This window comes from Zingiber officinale, chromosome 9B (assembly GCF_018446385.1).
Source record: "Zingiber officinale cultivar Zhangliang chromosome 9B, Zo_v1.1, whole genome shotgun sequence".
NCBI lineage: Eukaryota > Viridiplantae > Streptophyta > Magnoliopsida > Zingiberales > Zingiberaceae > Zingiber > Zingiber officinale.
Window position 1 is genome coordinate 24,055,466 of NC_056003.1, and position 17,988 is coordinate 24,073,453.

At 40.1% G+C, this 17,988-nt stretch overlaps 1 protein-coding gene across 1 annotated transcript; it reads right to left on the reverse strand.

Annotated features, from left to right (window-relative positions):
• Nucleotides 1–10,313: 10,313 nt before the first annotated feature.
• On the reverse strand, nt 10,314–13,337 carry LOC122022886 (enoyl-[acyl-carrier-protein] reductase [NADH] 1, chloroplastic-like). Its single transcript, XM_042580998.1, has 10 exons — nt 13,329–13,337; nt 13,219–13,235; nt 11,657–11,768; nt 11,511–11,566; nt 11,330–11,414; nt 11,192–11,239; nt 10,948–11,022; nt 10,763–10,874; nt 10,461–10,512; nt 10,314–10,386 (listed from the first exon to the last, which is right to left on the reverse strand). The coding sequence occupies exons 1-10, from the start codon at nt 13,335–13,337 to the stop codon at nt 10,314–10,316; spliced, it is 639 nt and encodes a 212-aa protein (XP_042436932.1).
• Between the last annotated feature and the right edge of the window lie 4,651 nt (nt 13,338–17,988).

A 17,988-nucleotide genomic window follows, 5' to 3' on the forward strand; every position in this document is an offset into this window, starting at 1 on the left:
TTGACACAGGACTCTGATTCGAGACGGGCGTCTCGGCTTTGGATTTGGCGTGATAGTACCTCCTATTTGAGGCGGGTACCCTTTGACTTATCTTTTGATATTGTCTTATGATATGTATAGTTTATATATAATTACTAGTGGTAGATGGTAGATTTATCTCTTACCTGGTCTTAGCTTAGTTGATACCTATTACATGCTTCTTCTGTTAGTTGCTTTACCTTAGAACTGGATGCTTTTATCTCTTGCCATGTGTATATATGTTCATAGAGATGCATATCTATAGTGCTCTACTCTACTGGATTAGTTGCTGTACATGTGTGATACATGCTCTTGGATTCATGATACTTACATCATTGTTATATGTGATGTCTTTGGATTTATGCTGTTTATATCATGGTTATATATATATGCGTTTACCTTTTCGGCACACACATATATGGAGGAGGCTATGTGCAGGTATGACATACTTAGCATCATGCACCATCCCGCATGATTGCATGCTGGGTGATTGACGACTCCATTATTGTTGAGCTCGTCGGCCGGCTACACGGGCCTGCACACAACGTGACCACTGCATGGGTAGTGGCACAGCACCCAGGGTGCTGGTCCGCTCATGGGTAGTGTGACTGCAGCGTGGTAGCAGATAGGGATCCCTCCCCGTCATTGCGTACCGGGAGTTGAGAGCGTTACGCTCCCTCACTATGTTTGAGGTAGGAGGATAGGTGTACTCCGATAGCATCCCGTCCATTCGATCACTCATCAGGGGTAGTGACGACAGAGTGCACGGTGTCACAGCCCTACCTACTCGGTCTCGTCATCGCGTGTGAGACGGCTGACTAGCGTTAGGGGTGACCATGTCATATTGCATCATATGCACAGATTACATTTATTATGATTGTTGCATATTGGATGATGCACTTGGGTGACTGCATATGATTGACATGCATACAGGATACATGCTTATTTGCTCTGACTATCTTTGTCTGTGTATGTCCGCAGTCATTTGCCCAATCCTCGCAGGTGAGTACAGTTTATTACAGTTATGCATTTTCTTATTATTCTTGCTATAGATTGTGCTTTATGCCTATTGTTGGTTATTACACTTTATTTCAGCTCTGCATATCTGTTATACTGTTAGGAGACTGTACCGTAGGTTATACTGTTAGGAGACTGTACTGTAGGCTCTATGGTTTAGTGTACTATACCATAGGATGCTACTGGTGATTATATGTTGCTGTACATATCTATTGGATTACCTACTGAGTTCTTTGAACTCACCCCGTTGTTACTATTTTTCAGGTTGAGGCCGTTAGGAGATATTCCAGTCGCTAGCCCCTTTATCGCGAGGATTTGCCTGTTGTCGGGATCTGTTTGTTTTTGCATCTTATATACTTGTGATGTGGGTTTTGTATTGTGGACTTTATATCGTACATTCGGGTTAGCTACTTTTGTTTTTCCGCTGCGAATATTTCATTACTTCGTGGATTTCGTTTCTTCGTTGTAGTGAAGTAGGATGTGTACATATATCTTCGTTGATTTCTATATCATCTTTTTGTTATATAACTGCGTAGATTGTTCATATTATATCCGTGTAGAAATGTTGAATATAACTGCGTGGATTGTTTACTATTTATGTGTATTATTCCGGCCGAGTGTGGCCGAGGTATAGATATATGTATACTGAGATTCATATTGTCACCCGTACAGGGGAGATGCTGCCGAAATTTCTTCGGACAGGGACTACCTGGGGCGTGACAATATTTTTCGTATCAGAGCCAGGTTCACGATACTTGCTCTTCGTTTTGGATTTTCGAGGTTTATCTGATACCAATTTATTTGGTATCAGAGCTAGGCTCCGATTTCGAATTTTTGTGTCCTGGAGTTTGTTAGTGTATCTGGATTTTTGGGATTTTATCTGATACCAATTTATTTGGTATCAGAGCCGATTTCTGATACTTGTTTCTCGTGTTCTAGAGTTTCCGAGGTTATCTGGGTATTTTCGGATTGTACGGATTTCCGTCGATTTTCTCGTTTCGGAATTCCGAGGCATTTTGATGAGGTTTTATTGGATCTATTTGGGGGCTATGTAGCGATAGGACATCTCTAGACGGCAATAGGTAAATCAGGTAATTTTATAGTTTTCATACCTGTAGTGATATCTGGATAACATTTTTTTACATATATGATACGTGTTCTAGTACTTAAACGTGGTCGCACATGTATGAGGGCGATCGATTCTCTAGAGACAGTCTCCAGAGAGTTCTGTTAGGGTTGAGCCTGTCCGTCAGGGATAGACTCCTCAGGGTATTGTGACCACGTTAGACTGTCAGATCCTGACGGTTCCGACTTCAGAGGTACCTACCTCGCCTATACCGCCAGTAGTACCTACAGGGTACTCGGCACCTTCTCTAGCCGTGCCTACTGCGTACTCGGTACCACCATAGACATCTGTGCTGGTTACTACATACTCGGTACCTGCACCAGCAGTACCGGTTACATCTTACCCGGTATCGCCCATCGTACCTTTAGTCGTCCCTACTTATGCCTACTCTGTAGTTCCACTAGTGGTTCCTACCCTGTTTATGTGGCAGCACCAGTGGTACCTCTTCCAACCTATCCATCAGTACCACCCATAAGATCAACTCCAGTGATTCTGCCCAGTACCGCAGCGATATCTACGGATATGGTTGTGGCACGAGCATGGATCCCAGCCTTGGCGGAGTTTGTGAAAAGCCAATTCACGCTATTTCGAAGGAAGACTGATCCGAGCGTGGCTCAATCTTGGATAGAGTCTATGGAGCCGACATTCTTTTACATGGCCTGCTCCGAGTGGGAGAAGGCTGAGCTGGCTGCTTACCACTTACGAGACGGGGCAGAGATCTGGTGGGACACACAACGCTCGATTATAAGCGAGCAACATGTTATATATACGAGATTTAGGGAGGCATTCGAGAGTCAGTATTTTTCTCGGGCGTATCAGATGACACGTCGGCAGGATTTTCTGAGTCTTCGACAGAATAACCGCTCAGTGATGGAGTATAATGCCGAATTTAATCGGTTGGCTAGATTCTGTCCTGAGTTGGTAGCCGAGGACAGATCTCGTATGTTTCAGTTTGTCCAGGGACTGGACGGGCATCTTCAGGCGAAGATTGTCGGTCTTGGTATTTCATCATACACAGAGGCACTGGGTAGAGCTCTTATGATTGAGTCTGCTCATCAGAGAGTGAATGCAGACATGAAGAGGAAGCAGACTGATTGGACTTCCGGACAGATCCAGCAGCCACAGGCTACCGGACAGCAACAGAGCAGTCGGGTCAGGGTACTTCTGGGTCATTTGGCCGACCCCAGAAGTCCGGACGATCTTCATCAGGACGTTCCCAGTCTACTCAGCAGAACCAGAAACTGTCCACCGGTGATTCTCACTGTACCCGATGCGGATCCCGAGATCACATCACCTCTGCATGCACCCTGGGACAGTCAGTTTGCTATTATTGCAAACTGCCTGGGCACTTGAGCCGAGAGTGTTCGCTGAAGGCTCAGCATGTTGCTCCTGGGATTTCTGTTCCGGGAGGACAGTTTGGTCAGCCCGGGACTCAGCGAGGCGGGCCGAAAGCCCAATCTTCGCATCGTCTGCAGAGGACAGCTCCTCCTGTAGCAGCTGCATATGGCATGCATGGACAGGAGTATTTCGGTGTCCTTGTGGAGAACCCCACGGTATTCCGCCTTAGTGTTCTCCTGTACTATTCGTCAAGAAGAAGGATGGTACTCTGAGGTCGTGCATCGATTATAGGCAGCTGAATGCAGTGACTATCAGAAATAAGTACCCCTTGCCATGGATTGAGGATTTATTTGATCAGCTCAAAGATACATCAGTGTATTCTAAGATTGATCTGCGGTCTGGATATCATCAGCTGAGAGTTAGAGATTCTGATATTCAGAAGACAGCATTTCGCACCAGATACGGACATTACGAGTTTTTGGTAATGCCATTTGGGCTTACCAATGCTCCTGCAATATTTATGGATCTGATGAACCGTATCTTTCTGGAGTACCTAGATCAGTTTGTTATTGTGTTTATCGATGATATATTGATCTATTTGCGTTCTGAGGAGGAGCACGCGCAGCATCTTCGCATAGTCTTGGAGACTCTGCGACGACATCATCTGTATGCGAAGTTCAGTAAGTGTGCATTTTGGCTATCTTCGGTTGGTTTTTTGGGACACGTGGTGTCTAGCCGAGGTATTTCAGTAGATCCTCAGAAGATCGAGGCTATCACCAGCTGGGAGCAGCCGAAGTCGGTCCAGGAGATTCGTAGTTTCTTGGGCTTGGCTGGATATTACCGACGATTCGTTGAGGGTTTCTCCAGCATTGCTATGCCGCTGACACGTCTGACTAGGAAAGGCGTGAAGTTCACGTGGTCAGAGGCTTGTGAGACCAGCTTCTAGGAGCTGAAGCGGAGATTAGTATCAGCACCAGTCTTGGTTTTACCTTCTGGTGATGACGGATTTGTACTTTACACAGACGCATCTCTTCAGGGCTTGGGCGCTGTTTTGATGCAGCACGGTAGGGTAGTCTCCTATGCTTCTCGTCAGTTGAAGGAGCATGAGAAGAACTACCCAGTACATGATTTAGAGCTAGCTGCTATTATCTTTGCTTTGAAGATTTGGCGGCATTACCTTTATGGTATTACTTTTGAGATTCTTACTGATCATAAGAGTCTCAAATATATTTTCACACAGAAGGAACTCAATCTCCGACAGAGGAGATGGATGGAGTTCCTGAAGGATTATGATTGTACTATTAGCTACCATCCGGGTAAAGCTAATGTGGTTGCTGATGCACTGAGCAGAAAGTCCAGAGGGACTTTAGCTTGTCACCGAGTTTTAGTCACGGACTTGATTCAGGGATTCTCCGAGTTGGGCCTTGAGGAGCAGGGACGGACAGAGCAGGGTATTCTGGTTACCATGGTTGCTCAGTCGTCGATCAGGATGAGGATTCGAGAGGCCCAGGCCGGAGATCAGCATTTACAGTTCATCAGTAGCCAGATAGCTTCCGGACAGCAGACAGATTTTGCACGAGATGACAAGGGTATTGTTTATTTCTGAGGCATATTATGTGTGCCTCAGTCTCACCCGGTCATGGAGGAGTTACTTCAGGAGGCTCATCGCTCTAGATTTGCTATCCACCCAGGCGGGACCCGTATGTATCGGGATTTGAGGCGTTCCTATTGGTGGAACGGTATGAAGAAAGGCATCGCAGATTTTGTAGCTAGATGTCTTGTCTGTCAGCAGGTGAAGGACGAGCACCAGAGACCTGCTGGGTTACTTCAGAGGATCCCTATTCCAGAGTGGAAGAGGGAGCATATTACTATGGATTTTGTGGTAGGACTGCCTAGGACTCGACGAGGCCATGATGCGATTTGGGTAATCGTTGATCGATTAACCAAATCCACACACTGTTTAGCGATCCAGAAGACTGATTCTCTGGATCGATTAGCAGAGTTATACTGTCGTGAGATTATTAGATTACATGGTGTTCCTTTGAGCATCATATCAGATAGAGACCCACGGTTCACGTCCCGATTCAGGCAGAGTCTGCAGCAGGCCTTGGGCACACAGCTTCGTTTCAGTACAACATTCCATCCGCAGACAAATGGGCAGTCAGAGCGGACTATTAAGACTTTGGAGGACTTGCTGAGGTCTTGCGTTATAGATTTCGGAGGCAATTGGGAGGACCACCTGCCATTAGTGGAGTTCGCCTACAACAACATCTATCATTCGGCTATCCAGATGGCACCGTTTGAGGCGTTGTATGGTAGGCCTTGTCGGACATCCATCCTCTGGGAAGAGGTTGGGGAGGCCCAGTTGGTAGGACCTCAGAGAGTTCAGCAGGATGCAGAGTTAGTTCGTACTATCAGACGGATGATGTCAGAGGCTCAGGACCGTCAGAAGAGTTATGCTGATCAGAGACGGAGACCCCTGGAGTTCTCCATTGATGATCATGTATTTCTTAGAGTTTCACCCACGAAAGGGGTGAAGAGATTTGGTCTCCGAGGTAAGCTAGCTCCCCGATATATTGGGCCGTTCCAGATCTTGGAGAGGATTGGAGCAGTAGCTTATCATCTGGCGCTACCACCATCTCTAGCTGGCATTCACGATGTATTCCACGTATCTATGCTGAGGAGATACGTATCCGATCCGGCACATGTTCTGTCTGATGTATCTGTTCCTATTCAGCATCATTCTGATGAGGAGGGTACATGGGAGCTCGAGGATACGATCCGAGCTCGATACCCTCATCTTTTTGCTTGAGGTATGTGGGCTAGAGTTCCTTTCAGTATTTATACTGCATGGTTATATTTCAGTGTTTGCTATTGGTTATAGCGAACTTTGGGAACCAAATTTTTATTAGTAGGAGAGGATGTGAGATCTCGGAAAATTTAATTAATAGGGTTATTTGAGAAATAGCCTTATAGAATTTTTTCGGGATTTTTAGAATTTTTTTGGGAATTTTTCGGAGCTCGTAAGACAGGTTTTAAGGGGATCAATTTCGGGTTCGAATTAAACCTGTTTGGGATACCCGTTTAATGGAGGAAATGTTTTATTTATAAAACCTTTTCCTTTTCTTTTTATTTCCCCCAAACACCGATCCCGACCCTTATTCCTCTCTTCCTCGACGCGACCTCCCTTCTTCCTTCTCTGCTCTCTCTCTCTCGCGGACGAATCGGAGGCGACAGGAGCGAAGCTTCTCCTTTGGCGATCATCCTCGTTCGCCGGAGCTTGGTGGAGCATGGCGGAGTCTAGATCTTCTTCAGCCGAGGAATTTCTGTCCGGGAGTTTCAGCGATCGATCGCCGACGATATAGCGGCTAGGGCACGGTGAGGTGTCGGATCTCGCTTTGTCTCCAACCGGTAGGCCTTCCCTCTCCTCTCCTCGCACTACTCACAGTGTGATCCACGTCTTTATTGGCCGGATTGGATCGAGGGATGCCACCGAGCAGCGACCTTGGAGGTAAGGCATCGCCGGATCTTTGGTAGATTCAAAAGTTCATTAGGTTAGAGTTCTTCCGACATTGATTCTTCTTGGTGGCTGATTTAGGTCACGGGGTTGATCCAGTGAGATAGGTTCTATGAAGGTGATCTTGGACCTTATCTTCCTTGTTGCTGATTAAGGTCACGATTGAGGTAAGCTTAGGTTGTTGTCTGGAATATGTGATCTCCATTTCTTGATCTCACTTTGAGCTGATCAGTAAGGGAAGATTTCGGCAAAGTGAGTGATGTGGATCAACAAGTGCGGCTGTGAGGTTCTGATCCGTTCTGTTCTGTTCTGTGAAATTGTGATCGTGAGGAATTTCCTTGCCAACAGCACTCCAACCAGCAATAGTATCGGTTGGGATTCGAGGTAAGGAATAGGATAATTGATCTTGTTGTAGATCATGTTTCGAATTTGAATATTAGTTTGATGATCTTGTTCTAGATGGATTAGGTTAAGTGTGTTGATTTAGGTATGTTTTGGAATACATGATTACTAGATGGTTAGTGATTATGTTTAGATTTATTTGTTTATATTAATCTAATGGAATGATTAGGGTTAAGGTAATTAACCCTAGTCAACCGTTAGATTTCTAATCTATTGGTGATTAGGGATTAGGTAACTAACCCTAATTGACCGTAGATTTAATTAGGTAGGTTGAGATTGTATTGATTAGGGTTTTGCACAAATTTAGTTTTAGGGATTTTATTTAGCTATTCATTTTGATTTAGCTAAATAAAACATATATATTGTTTGTTGACACAAGACTCTGATTCGAGACGGGCGTCTCAACTTTGGATTTGGCGTGATAGTACCTCCTATTTGAGGCGGGTACCCTTTGACTTATCTTTTGATATTGTCTTATGATATGTATAGTTTATATATAATTACTAGTGGTAGATGGTAGATTTATCTCTTACCTGGTCTTAGCTTAGTTGATACCTATCACATGCTTCTTCTGTTAGTTTCTTTACCTTAGAACTGGATTCTTTTATCTCTTGCCATGTGTATATATGTTCATAGAGATGCATATCTATAGTGCTCTACTCTACTGGATTAGTTGCTGTACATGTGTGATACATGCTCTTGGATTCATGATACTTACATCATTGTTATATGTGATATCTTTGGATTTATGCTGTTTATATAATGTTTATATATATATGCGTTTACCTTTTCGGCACACACATATATGGAGGAGGCTATGTGCAGGTATGACATACTTAGCATCATGCACCATCCCGCATGATTGCATGTTGGGCGATTGACGACTCCATTATTGTTGAGCTCGTCGGCCGGCTACACGGGCCTGCACACAACGTGACCACTGCATGGGTAGTGGCACATGCTCTGTAGTGCTCCGCTGGTCCGCTCATGGGTAGTGTGACTGCAGCGTAGTAGCAGACAGGGATCCCTCCCCGTCATTGCGTACCGGGAGTTGAGAGCGTTACACTCCCTCACTATGTTTGAGGTAGGAGGATAGGTGTACTCCGACAGCATCCCGTCCATTCGGTCACTCATCAGGGGTAGTGACGACAGAGTGCACGGTGTCACAGCCCTACCTACTCGGTCTCGCTATCGCGTGTGAGACGGCTGACTAGCGTCAGGGGTGACCATGTCATATTGCATCATATGCACAGATTGCATTTATTGTGATTGTTGCATATTGGATGATGCACTTGGGTGACTGCATATGATTGACATGCATACAAGATACATGCTTATTTGCTCTGACTATCTTTGTCTGTGTATGTCCGCAGTCATTTGCCCAAGCCTCGCAGGTGAGTACAGTTTATTACAGTTATGCATTTTCTTATTATTCTTGCTATAGATTGTGCTTTATGCCTATTGTTGGTTATTACAGTTTATTTTAGCTCTGCAAATCTGTTATACTGTTAGGAGACTGTACCGTAGGTTATACTGTTAGGAGACTGTACTGTAGGCTCTATGGTTTAGTGTACTGTACCATAGGATGTTACTGGTGATTATATGTTGCCGTACATATCTATTGGATTACCTGCTGAGTTCTTTGAACTCACCCCGTTGTTACTATTTTTTAGGTTGAGGCCGTCGGGAGATATTCAGTCACTAGCCCCTTTATCGCGAGGATTTGCCTGTTGTTGGGATCTGTTTTGTTTTTGCATCTTATATACTTGTGATGTGGGTTTTGTATTGTGGACTTTATATCGTACATTCGGGTTAGCTACTTTTGTTTTTCCGCTGCAAATATTTCATTACTTCGTGGATTTCGTTTCTTCGTTGTAGTAAAGTAAGATGTGTACGTATATCTTCGTTGATTTCTATATCATCTTTTCGTTATATAACTGCGTGGATTGTTCATATTATATCTGTGTAGAAATGTTGAATATAACTGCGTGGATTGTTTACTATTTGTGTGTATTGTTCCGGCCGAGTGTGGCCGAGGTATAGATATATGTATACTGAGATTCATATTGTCACACGTACAGGGGAGATGCTGCCGAAATTTCTTCGGACAGGGACTACCTGGGGCGTGACACTTTGTAATGAGCACGTTGAGACGGAATATGTCATTGAGTACATAAAAGCTCCCTGAGGTGTTGGAATCAGATGAAACATCTACAAAAATAAGCACCATTGATTAATAAGTCATTGATTAATTAGATAATGGAATATACAAATAGGGATTAATTAAAATAAATAAAGGATCTAACAATTACCACTATAATTGACTAAAATTAACAATCAAGAGCTAGGTTGAAGAATGTTTTAAAACATTTTTCAATGTATAAGGAAGCAACTAGAAGTGTTTAACATCTCAGGAATTGAAAATAATGCAAATGCAAACAAATTCATAGATCAAATAAACAAAAATGGGACAACTCTTCAACAAATTTCTATAATCAAGTGATATAAACAAACTGCAGAATTTCATGCGTGGGTAAATCTCGAGTCAAATGCCAATTGAAAGATCAATGTAAAACATGGCATAGACAGAGAAAGGAACATAGGAATACAGAGTAGTAGGTAAAAACATGTCTATTGAACTGAAGAAAAGCCATCATATCGTGTATGCTAACAATCACCAAATGGTTACTAATTATATAATTACCTGATGCTTTGTGGCAAGCAAGTGCAGTTCAAAAGCCAACACCTACATCCAAAAACAAATGCTGAAAACATCAAAATTATTGAATCTATATTTTGCCAAATATAATCTTAGATGAGTGAACTACCATATAGTTTGGGTTTAAATATTTCCAAACACTAGCCGGACTTGACAATCAATTTCACATACAACAATTACAGAAGAGTTGAACTTACTTTTTTATCACTCTCCAATGCAGCTTTTGCTGAGCTCATTCCACCTCTGTATCTGCAAGTTGATGCAAGAACTAAACAAGTATTCCAAATTATAAACTTTGGAATAAACAAGGGAAAAGTTTATACCCTGGGATTGCCCTTTCGGAAGCTATGTATGTCAAAGATATTGAAGCACCGCTTGCCATGTTTAACGGAGACATCCAAAATAAAGTGAAGATGAGATATAAAATCTATATGCCAACAAGAAAAGGAATTGTTTGATAACTTTATTTTGGTTTTTATTATAACTACTAGCATTGCTTTATTCTGTCCGTAAAGAAGAAGATATAATGATGGATTGATAATGATGTTCTTGTCAGGATCTCAAGTTGAAATATACACACAAATGGAACATTCAATTGTTTTGTTTTCATGGAATCAAAAGAAACCTGGATTCATTATTGGAAGAAAGTGTTGAAGCAGGGAGACAAAAGAGTAACTCGAAGCTGAAATTGTAGCAAGATACCCTCTTCTAGATGTCTCCAAGAGTGGCTTCGTTACCTATTTATGAAAACCATAATTTAGAACTAAAGTAAAAAAAACATCATGATTATATGATGGTGTAAGGTAGTACCTCTGGTCCATTGGCAAGAGAATGCACGAGGATGTCAATCCTTCCAAAATCTTTCGTCACAGCCTCTGTCATTTCCTGCACCAAGCAGAAGAAGTCATCAGTAACATAAGAGCGTGTGAAAAATCAAATGAATTACCATTCCAGGCTTTAGTTCTGTTTACACAGTCTCTTGGAGAAAAAATGTTTAATTAGCGTACAGAAAAGGGAATTCAAGTTCTGGTGAAAACAAGGAGTTGGTGTCTACCTTAACAGTACAATTTGAGGATCCAGCATAGCGTTTGATTGTCTTGACCTAAAATAAACACCATACAAGCTGCTGATTATGATCATAAATTGGAATAAGTGCCAGGAACCAATTTTATCAAAAGTTTCTTTTACATACATCTTCAGGAACATTATCAGATGTATCGCAAACGGCATCAAGAGGATATACTTTGACAATATCCATCAGTGAGCCATTTGGCAATATGTAAATACAATCTGAGAAAAATTACTACTGAACATGAAAGAGAAAGATAAATAAATCCAACCATGTATGCTCCTGATAATAGAGGAAGGCATACTTCCGTGACTTATCAAATTTATCACACCTTAAGCTTGTCTCAAATATGTTTAGTGCCTATTAATGAATGATCCAACAGAAGGCTTATATTCCAGTGTTTATCTAATTACATAATGACAGAATAAACATGACTTCAGAAGCACCTACAGGCACCCATGTACCAACAAGTATTTTTTCCCCAACAGCGGCAAGAGCCTTTGTGATTGCCCAGCCATAACCATTATCATCAACAACTCCAGCAATAAATGCCCTTTTGCCTAAATAAGAACACATTATCATCAGTATTCCCAGCAACCAAAATGTCATAAAATTTAGGAATCAAGCACATAATCTAAATTACAAACATCACAAGCGTCATGAATAATTACCAACAACAAACACAACTAATTAACTTCTCTACTATATTAACAGTCAACAAAATCAACTAATTTATGATTAAAATTCCGATAGTTATTCAACCAAAATAGATCAAATTAATTGGGAAAAAAGAAAAGGGCGAGAGTTTCAAAAGCAGGTAGTGATGTCGCTGCCTCACGATAGGACACTGTCCTACAAGGAATTGACCCCTTCGTGTGCGATCATTTGTGAACCGACTGCCTAGCGAGGCATGACCCCCTCGTGTGCCTCCATTTACAAACTAGCTGTAAGTGAACTAGTATCCTGGCGAGGTTGTGGCCCTCTTGAGTGCGGCCACAGGCGAAGCGATCGCTCGTCGCTTGGCAAGGCAGCGCGCGGTGCTGCGGAGACGGAAGAAATAAGAAATAGGTTACCTTTGAGCTCATCTTGGTTGCTGTGGAGAGGGAAGAAACCTATCTGCGCTGAAGGAAAGAAGGGGTGGGAGAGGGAAGAAAACGGGCGGCGCTGCAAGGAGGAAACGAAAGGATTAGGAGGATCGGGTGGGTGGAAAGAGATTTGGAATAGGTCTAATATGATTATAATTATAATGACACTTACAAAATGTGTCATCATACACCATCTAATATATATTTTTCTAAAAATTTAATTAGTTTTTATAAGTGTCATTATAATTTATTTATATTGACACTTTTTAATAGGTGTCATGAAGAAAGTGTTATAATAAATCATTTTTCTAGTAGTGGAGGAGCGTCTTTCGCGGAGGAGTCGCGAATGAGGAGTCGGAGATAGGTTTTTGTTCGTTGAAGAGTCACAGAGAAGTGGGTTTTTAGGTTTTTTTTTCATGAAGTTAAAAAAGTTGTTGTATTTTTAGGATTCAACAACATTCAATAGACAACAGTTTAATAAAAATGTTGTATATTATCACATAAGTAATACTAAAAGATAATAGTTTTTTAAAACTGTTGTCTTTGACACACATTAGACAACAGTGTTTTGAAAAACTATTGTTATTTAAAAAATATTATGGTGAACAACAATAATTTTCAATAAAACTGTTGTTAAATGGAAAAAAGACAACAATTTCTTGAAAAACTATTGTTTATTAGGTGTGGTTAAATCCAAAAATTCTTGTAGTACGTGCACTTGCTATTTGTAACAAGTTTTTTGGCATTGTTGCCTGAGACCATTTTTGATTAATATTAGTTGATTAGTATTTGAATTATTCTAGACATTTTTCTTTTTACACTTTTCTTTTTCTAATTTTTAATTCTACATTTTTTTTTGTTTACTTCTACATGTCCATCCTATTTTGACTATTATCTTTTAGATGGATATGAATGAAATGATGTATGCTTAAATTCAAAGGACTCTACAAATGACCGCTATGAATTATACTAATGTCTATTGTCATAGTTGTGGTACAATAGGTCATTTGAGGGAGAATTGTCCATTACAGTATGACCATTCGCATGGACAATAGGGTTATCTTCATACCTATAATCATTGGGCTGAACAACACTATGAAGCTTGTAAGGAGATAGGCCATACAATCAAGAATTGCATTAAGCTACACAAGTTGGAAGCGTCAATAGATGAACTTGATAGAAAGCTCGATGTAATGGCCTCATCACATTCTCACACATATTGCCCTAGTGGGAGGAACCCTCAAAATTTTTTTAGAAACAATCAAGAGGAGAACAACTATGAATCACCATCTCAGCTGGGAAGAATAGAGAAGATTTAGAGGACTACCTAACCTTACAAGCTCAAACGCATAAGGAAATCCAGAGTACGCATGCTAAGTGCGATGATATAGACACATCATGTGTTAGGATGTTGACTCAACTTTCAACTTGGGAGGAGTCTCAAATGAGTGATTATAATGAGGGTGAAGGCACTGTGGCATCAATTGAAGAAGAAGATTTAATTGTGTCTTCCATTATTACTGCCACTCTTAATGCTAATGTTAATTGTGATATATTATGCCATACTTATGATTATTTGGTTGATGAAAGTGTAGAGACTTGTACTATAGAACTAATGACCCAAGAATCACTTCCTTCGGATGCACAATCATTTGATATTGATGAACGTGTAGGGGCTTGAGCAGTAGAGGCAAAGCTCTAAGAATCACCTCTTTTAGTAAGACCATCATTTGAGCCACTTCTACCCGCATTGAAGAACATGTTACATAATTTAGTCTCTTTAGTAATTGGTAGTTGTAAGATTGTATTCAATATTTCTAAAGCTAATAACCAATATTCTTTCAAGCATGTTGGTGGAAGAACATCTTTTGCACAATAATTAATTAAGGAGCGATCTTATTATGAGCCTTTGAAGGAGAGCATTATTTTTGAGAAACTAAGGACCCTTTGCAAAAGGGTTCTGAAATTTCTTACCCCACCGAGGTCGTGATTTCAATGAGCCTAATAAGGGGTCGAGCTAATGACCTTAAACAAGCGCTTCTTGAGAGGCAACCCAAGTTCAATCTTGTTTTGATTTAAGTTTTAGTTTCCTTCTGGTTCCTTTTTAGTTTCTTTATTAATAATAAATTATATCCTCTATTTAATTTTTCTTGTCTATCTTATTTTTGCAGATTTCAAAGTTGTGGAGGAATGTGAGCGTCGGATAGAAGAGTATCTTCAAGCACATGAATGCCAAACATTTGGAGCTCATCACTTGGTAACTTCTCTACACTTCATAAATATCCTTCATATTTCATTTATAGTTTTTATTGGGATAATCAAAAGTTTAGGTCTGGGGGGATGTTTGGGGTTAGTTTAGTGTTTGTCATACTTCTTAGTTTTTGCACATTTCTTTTTGAAATTTTTGCTAGTTGTATCTTACATCACATTAGGACTTGGTTGATGTATGCTTTACTATTTTTTATTACTTATACTTAAATTAGGGTAGATAAGGACTCAGACTTGATTCACACTTGACTAGTTAGACCTAGGATTTTCAGAAAGATAATTAAATATTTAATTTCTTTAAAAGACTTTGACTAGAAATGGTTCATGATCCAATATCCAAGAAGGCCTAGTGCCTCACCATAGCCAGGAAGCCAATTATTGAAATGGATATTTAATTAACTAACTGTTAAACTTTAGTCTAACTCAAATATGAATTAATTCTTAGATTTTAATCTAAATTGAAGATAAAAATTAACCATCTCATAAAACAAATAAGGTTTCCTGATTGACAATCGAAAAAAAAAAATGGCAAACCCAATTAGCCTCATTGACTATCTCTAGGGTGATCGACCTAACCATACAAAATTTTTCCACTAGCCACCAAGGTAAATTGGGAAGCACACGCGGCGAGTAACCCAAGAGCTCAACATCCTTTGATTGCGCTCCCCATTTGGAGGAAAATTTCCTGCAAATATGTCATAGCTAGGGGCAAATACGCCATACTTGGGGACCTTGATTGACAATCTAGAAGAAAGGTGAGATGAATTTAGATTTAAATTAGTCTAATTAAATTTAAACTAAATTAAACTTACTTAAACTCAAATTAAAATTAAACTAACTCAAATTAAACTTACTTAAAATTAAATTAAAATTAAACAGAATTAAATTAAATTAAATTAAATTAAAATTATATTAAACTCAAACTAAATTAAAATTATATTAAACTCAAATTAACATTATATTAAACTCAAATTAAATTAAAATTATACTAAACTCAAACTAAATTACTTAAACTCAAATTAAAATTAAACTAACCCAAATTAAACTTACTTAAACTTAAATTAAAACTAAATTAAAATTACTTAAACTCAAATTAAAATTAAACTAACTCAAATTAAAATTAAATTAAACTTAAATTAAAATTAAACTTAAATTAAAATTAAACTTAAATTAAAATTAAACTAAATTAAACTTACTTAAACTCAAATTAAACTTACTTAAACTTAATTTAAAATTAAACTAAATCTGAACTCAAATCAAATCAACATGAGTAAATGTTACGCAACCACAAGTGCACGGTTTTGTCTTCAGTAATAAAAGATTATCGATCCCATAGGGACTGGTTATAAGTACAAGAGACGTCTCACGTAGAATTAGCTAAACAATTGACAAGGTAGGGAATGTACTAAATAAGCAACTAGAAATAGAAGTAGGAAAGTAAATGAAGTATTTGGTTTAGTGAGTGTTCTAGAAATTTAGTTTCTTTGTGATATTCATTGATGTATCATGGTTGTCCAATTCATATCCTCAATTGACATGTATATGCAAAAAATTGTCGATTTTCTCCTGCAGAAGACAACCGACAAGGGACTTTGATCTACACCTCTAGCGATTAAATAGTTATGATCCCTATGAAGTCCGTTAGTGGGATAGTCTGTCACCAACGCCCCTTGGTCATACAATACAGAAATATATCGCCACTCAATCCACATAAAGGTGTTTGAACTAAACATATTCAACTATCCCAACTCCTTGTAGAGACTAGCTTCACCTTTCAAGGTGACCCCCTAGACGTCTGTTAGCGGGGCAGCCTGTTATTGACGCCCCTCGATCATATGATCTAGGGTATCCCTTTATGAGATCCACAAGTACCACAAACATTCAATCACACATGGTAATTAGGTTCAAACACAAGAATCCACACAAGGTCAAATAGATACAAAACACACCAACATCATCTAGATAGGAAATTGGCATATCCATGAGATCTTACATCAAATCACACCATAAATACTCCCTTAGTCCTAGAACAATGAATCTACTCCATAATACAAAGATAGAGATCCGAAGATAAGGAGATCACAAACCATTCCATCCCAATCGAGAAAAGAGAATAGAAATATTTATCTAGAGACGATGAGTGATCTTCGGAACTAATCCTTAGCTTCTGGAGTCAAAACGGAGATGGAGATGGCTTTGAAACACCAGATCAAGACTGGAGAAGGTGAAGAACATCCCCAAACTTGATCTCCTCAAAGGGAGAGCCTTCCTCCCATTTGAAAGAGGAAGAACCCCCTTATATAGAGTAGGGCATGGGCACTACATGGCCCGTGCCACGGTCGTGTGGCTTTCACACGACCTCACACGTTCTGCAATTGGCTAGGATCACACGGTCGTGTGGCCTTCATATGGCCGTGTACTGCTTTTGTCTCTGGATGCTTACAAGATCGTATGGCTCACATGGCCTAGCCAATCTTAGCATATGGAAATCTTGCATAGCCATGTGGCACACACGACCTGGACTTGCCTTCTTTCTGGAGATGTTGCACGACCGTGTAGATCTACATGGTCATGTTCAGGATATGCTGTTGGGGTGACACAGCCGTGTGGATCCACACGACCATGTCATGCTCCTCCTCTAGTGAAGCTACACAAGCTGTCTACACCACATGGTCAAAGTCATTTTCCTCCTTGCTTCTTTGGCATGGCTGTGTGGCTCACATGGCCAGTGCTGTCTGCCTTCGCTTGTTGCCTGGATCGACCATGAACATCATTTCCTCTCCAAATTCAACTCTTGTATATAGAAAATACATAAGAGTAGATCTCCAAACAAAGAAGAGTAATATGCTGAAAGTAAGACAAAGAGTATGAAAGTGCATAGACAAAACATGCGTAAAATATGTGAATGTGCGTCAAAACATGCTAAGTAAGTGTATATAATTTACGCACATCACACTCCCAGAGTTAAACCTTTGCTTGTCCTCAAGCAAAATGCCCCAATTTAAACTCATGTGCTCTATAATACATCATAATCCCTAGTGCACTTTCCTAACTCTATCTATAAATTTCATTGATAAGCATGATCGTGTAAATAACTCAAGTATGGCCTAAGCATAAGTTTTTTGTGCACAGTGCAATAAGTGACCCAAACTTTTCATGTTTCAATCTTTGTCCAGTCAAGTTGTCATTCAATTTAGTTCCTAATGTTCCCAGTGATAGACACTTACCTACCACACACTTTGTTCATATTCCTCAATCCACCCAAGGTCTCAAAGGCATGCTCAATATCAAGAGAAACATAGGAGTTATTTCCCCAAGAACCTAACTTGGTCTCAAAGGGGTAACTTGCTAGTTTCCACTCACAACAACTATTTTTTATATCCCTTATTCATTTTTTTATTTTTTATTTATTTTTTTTAGTGATTGCAA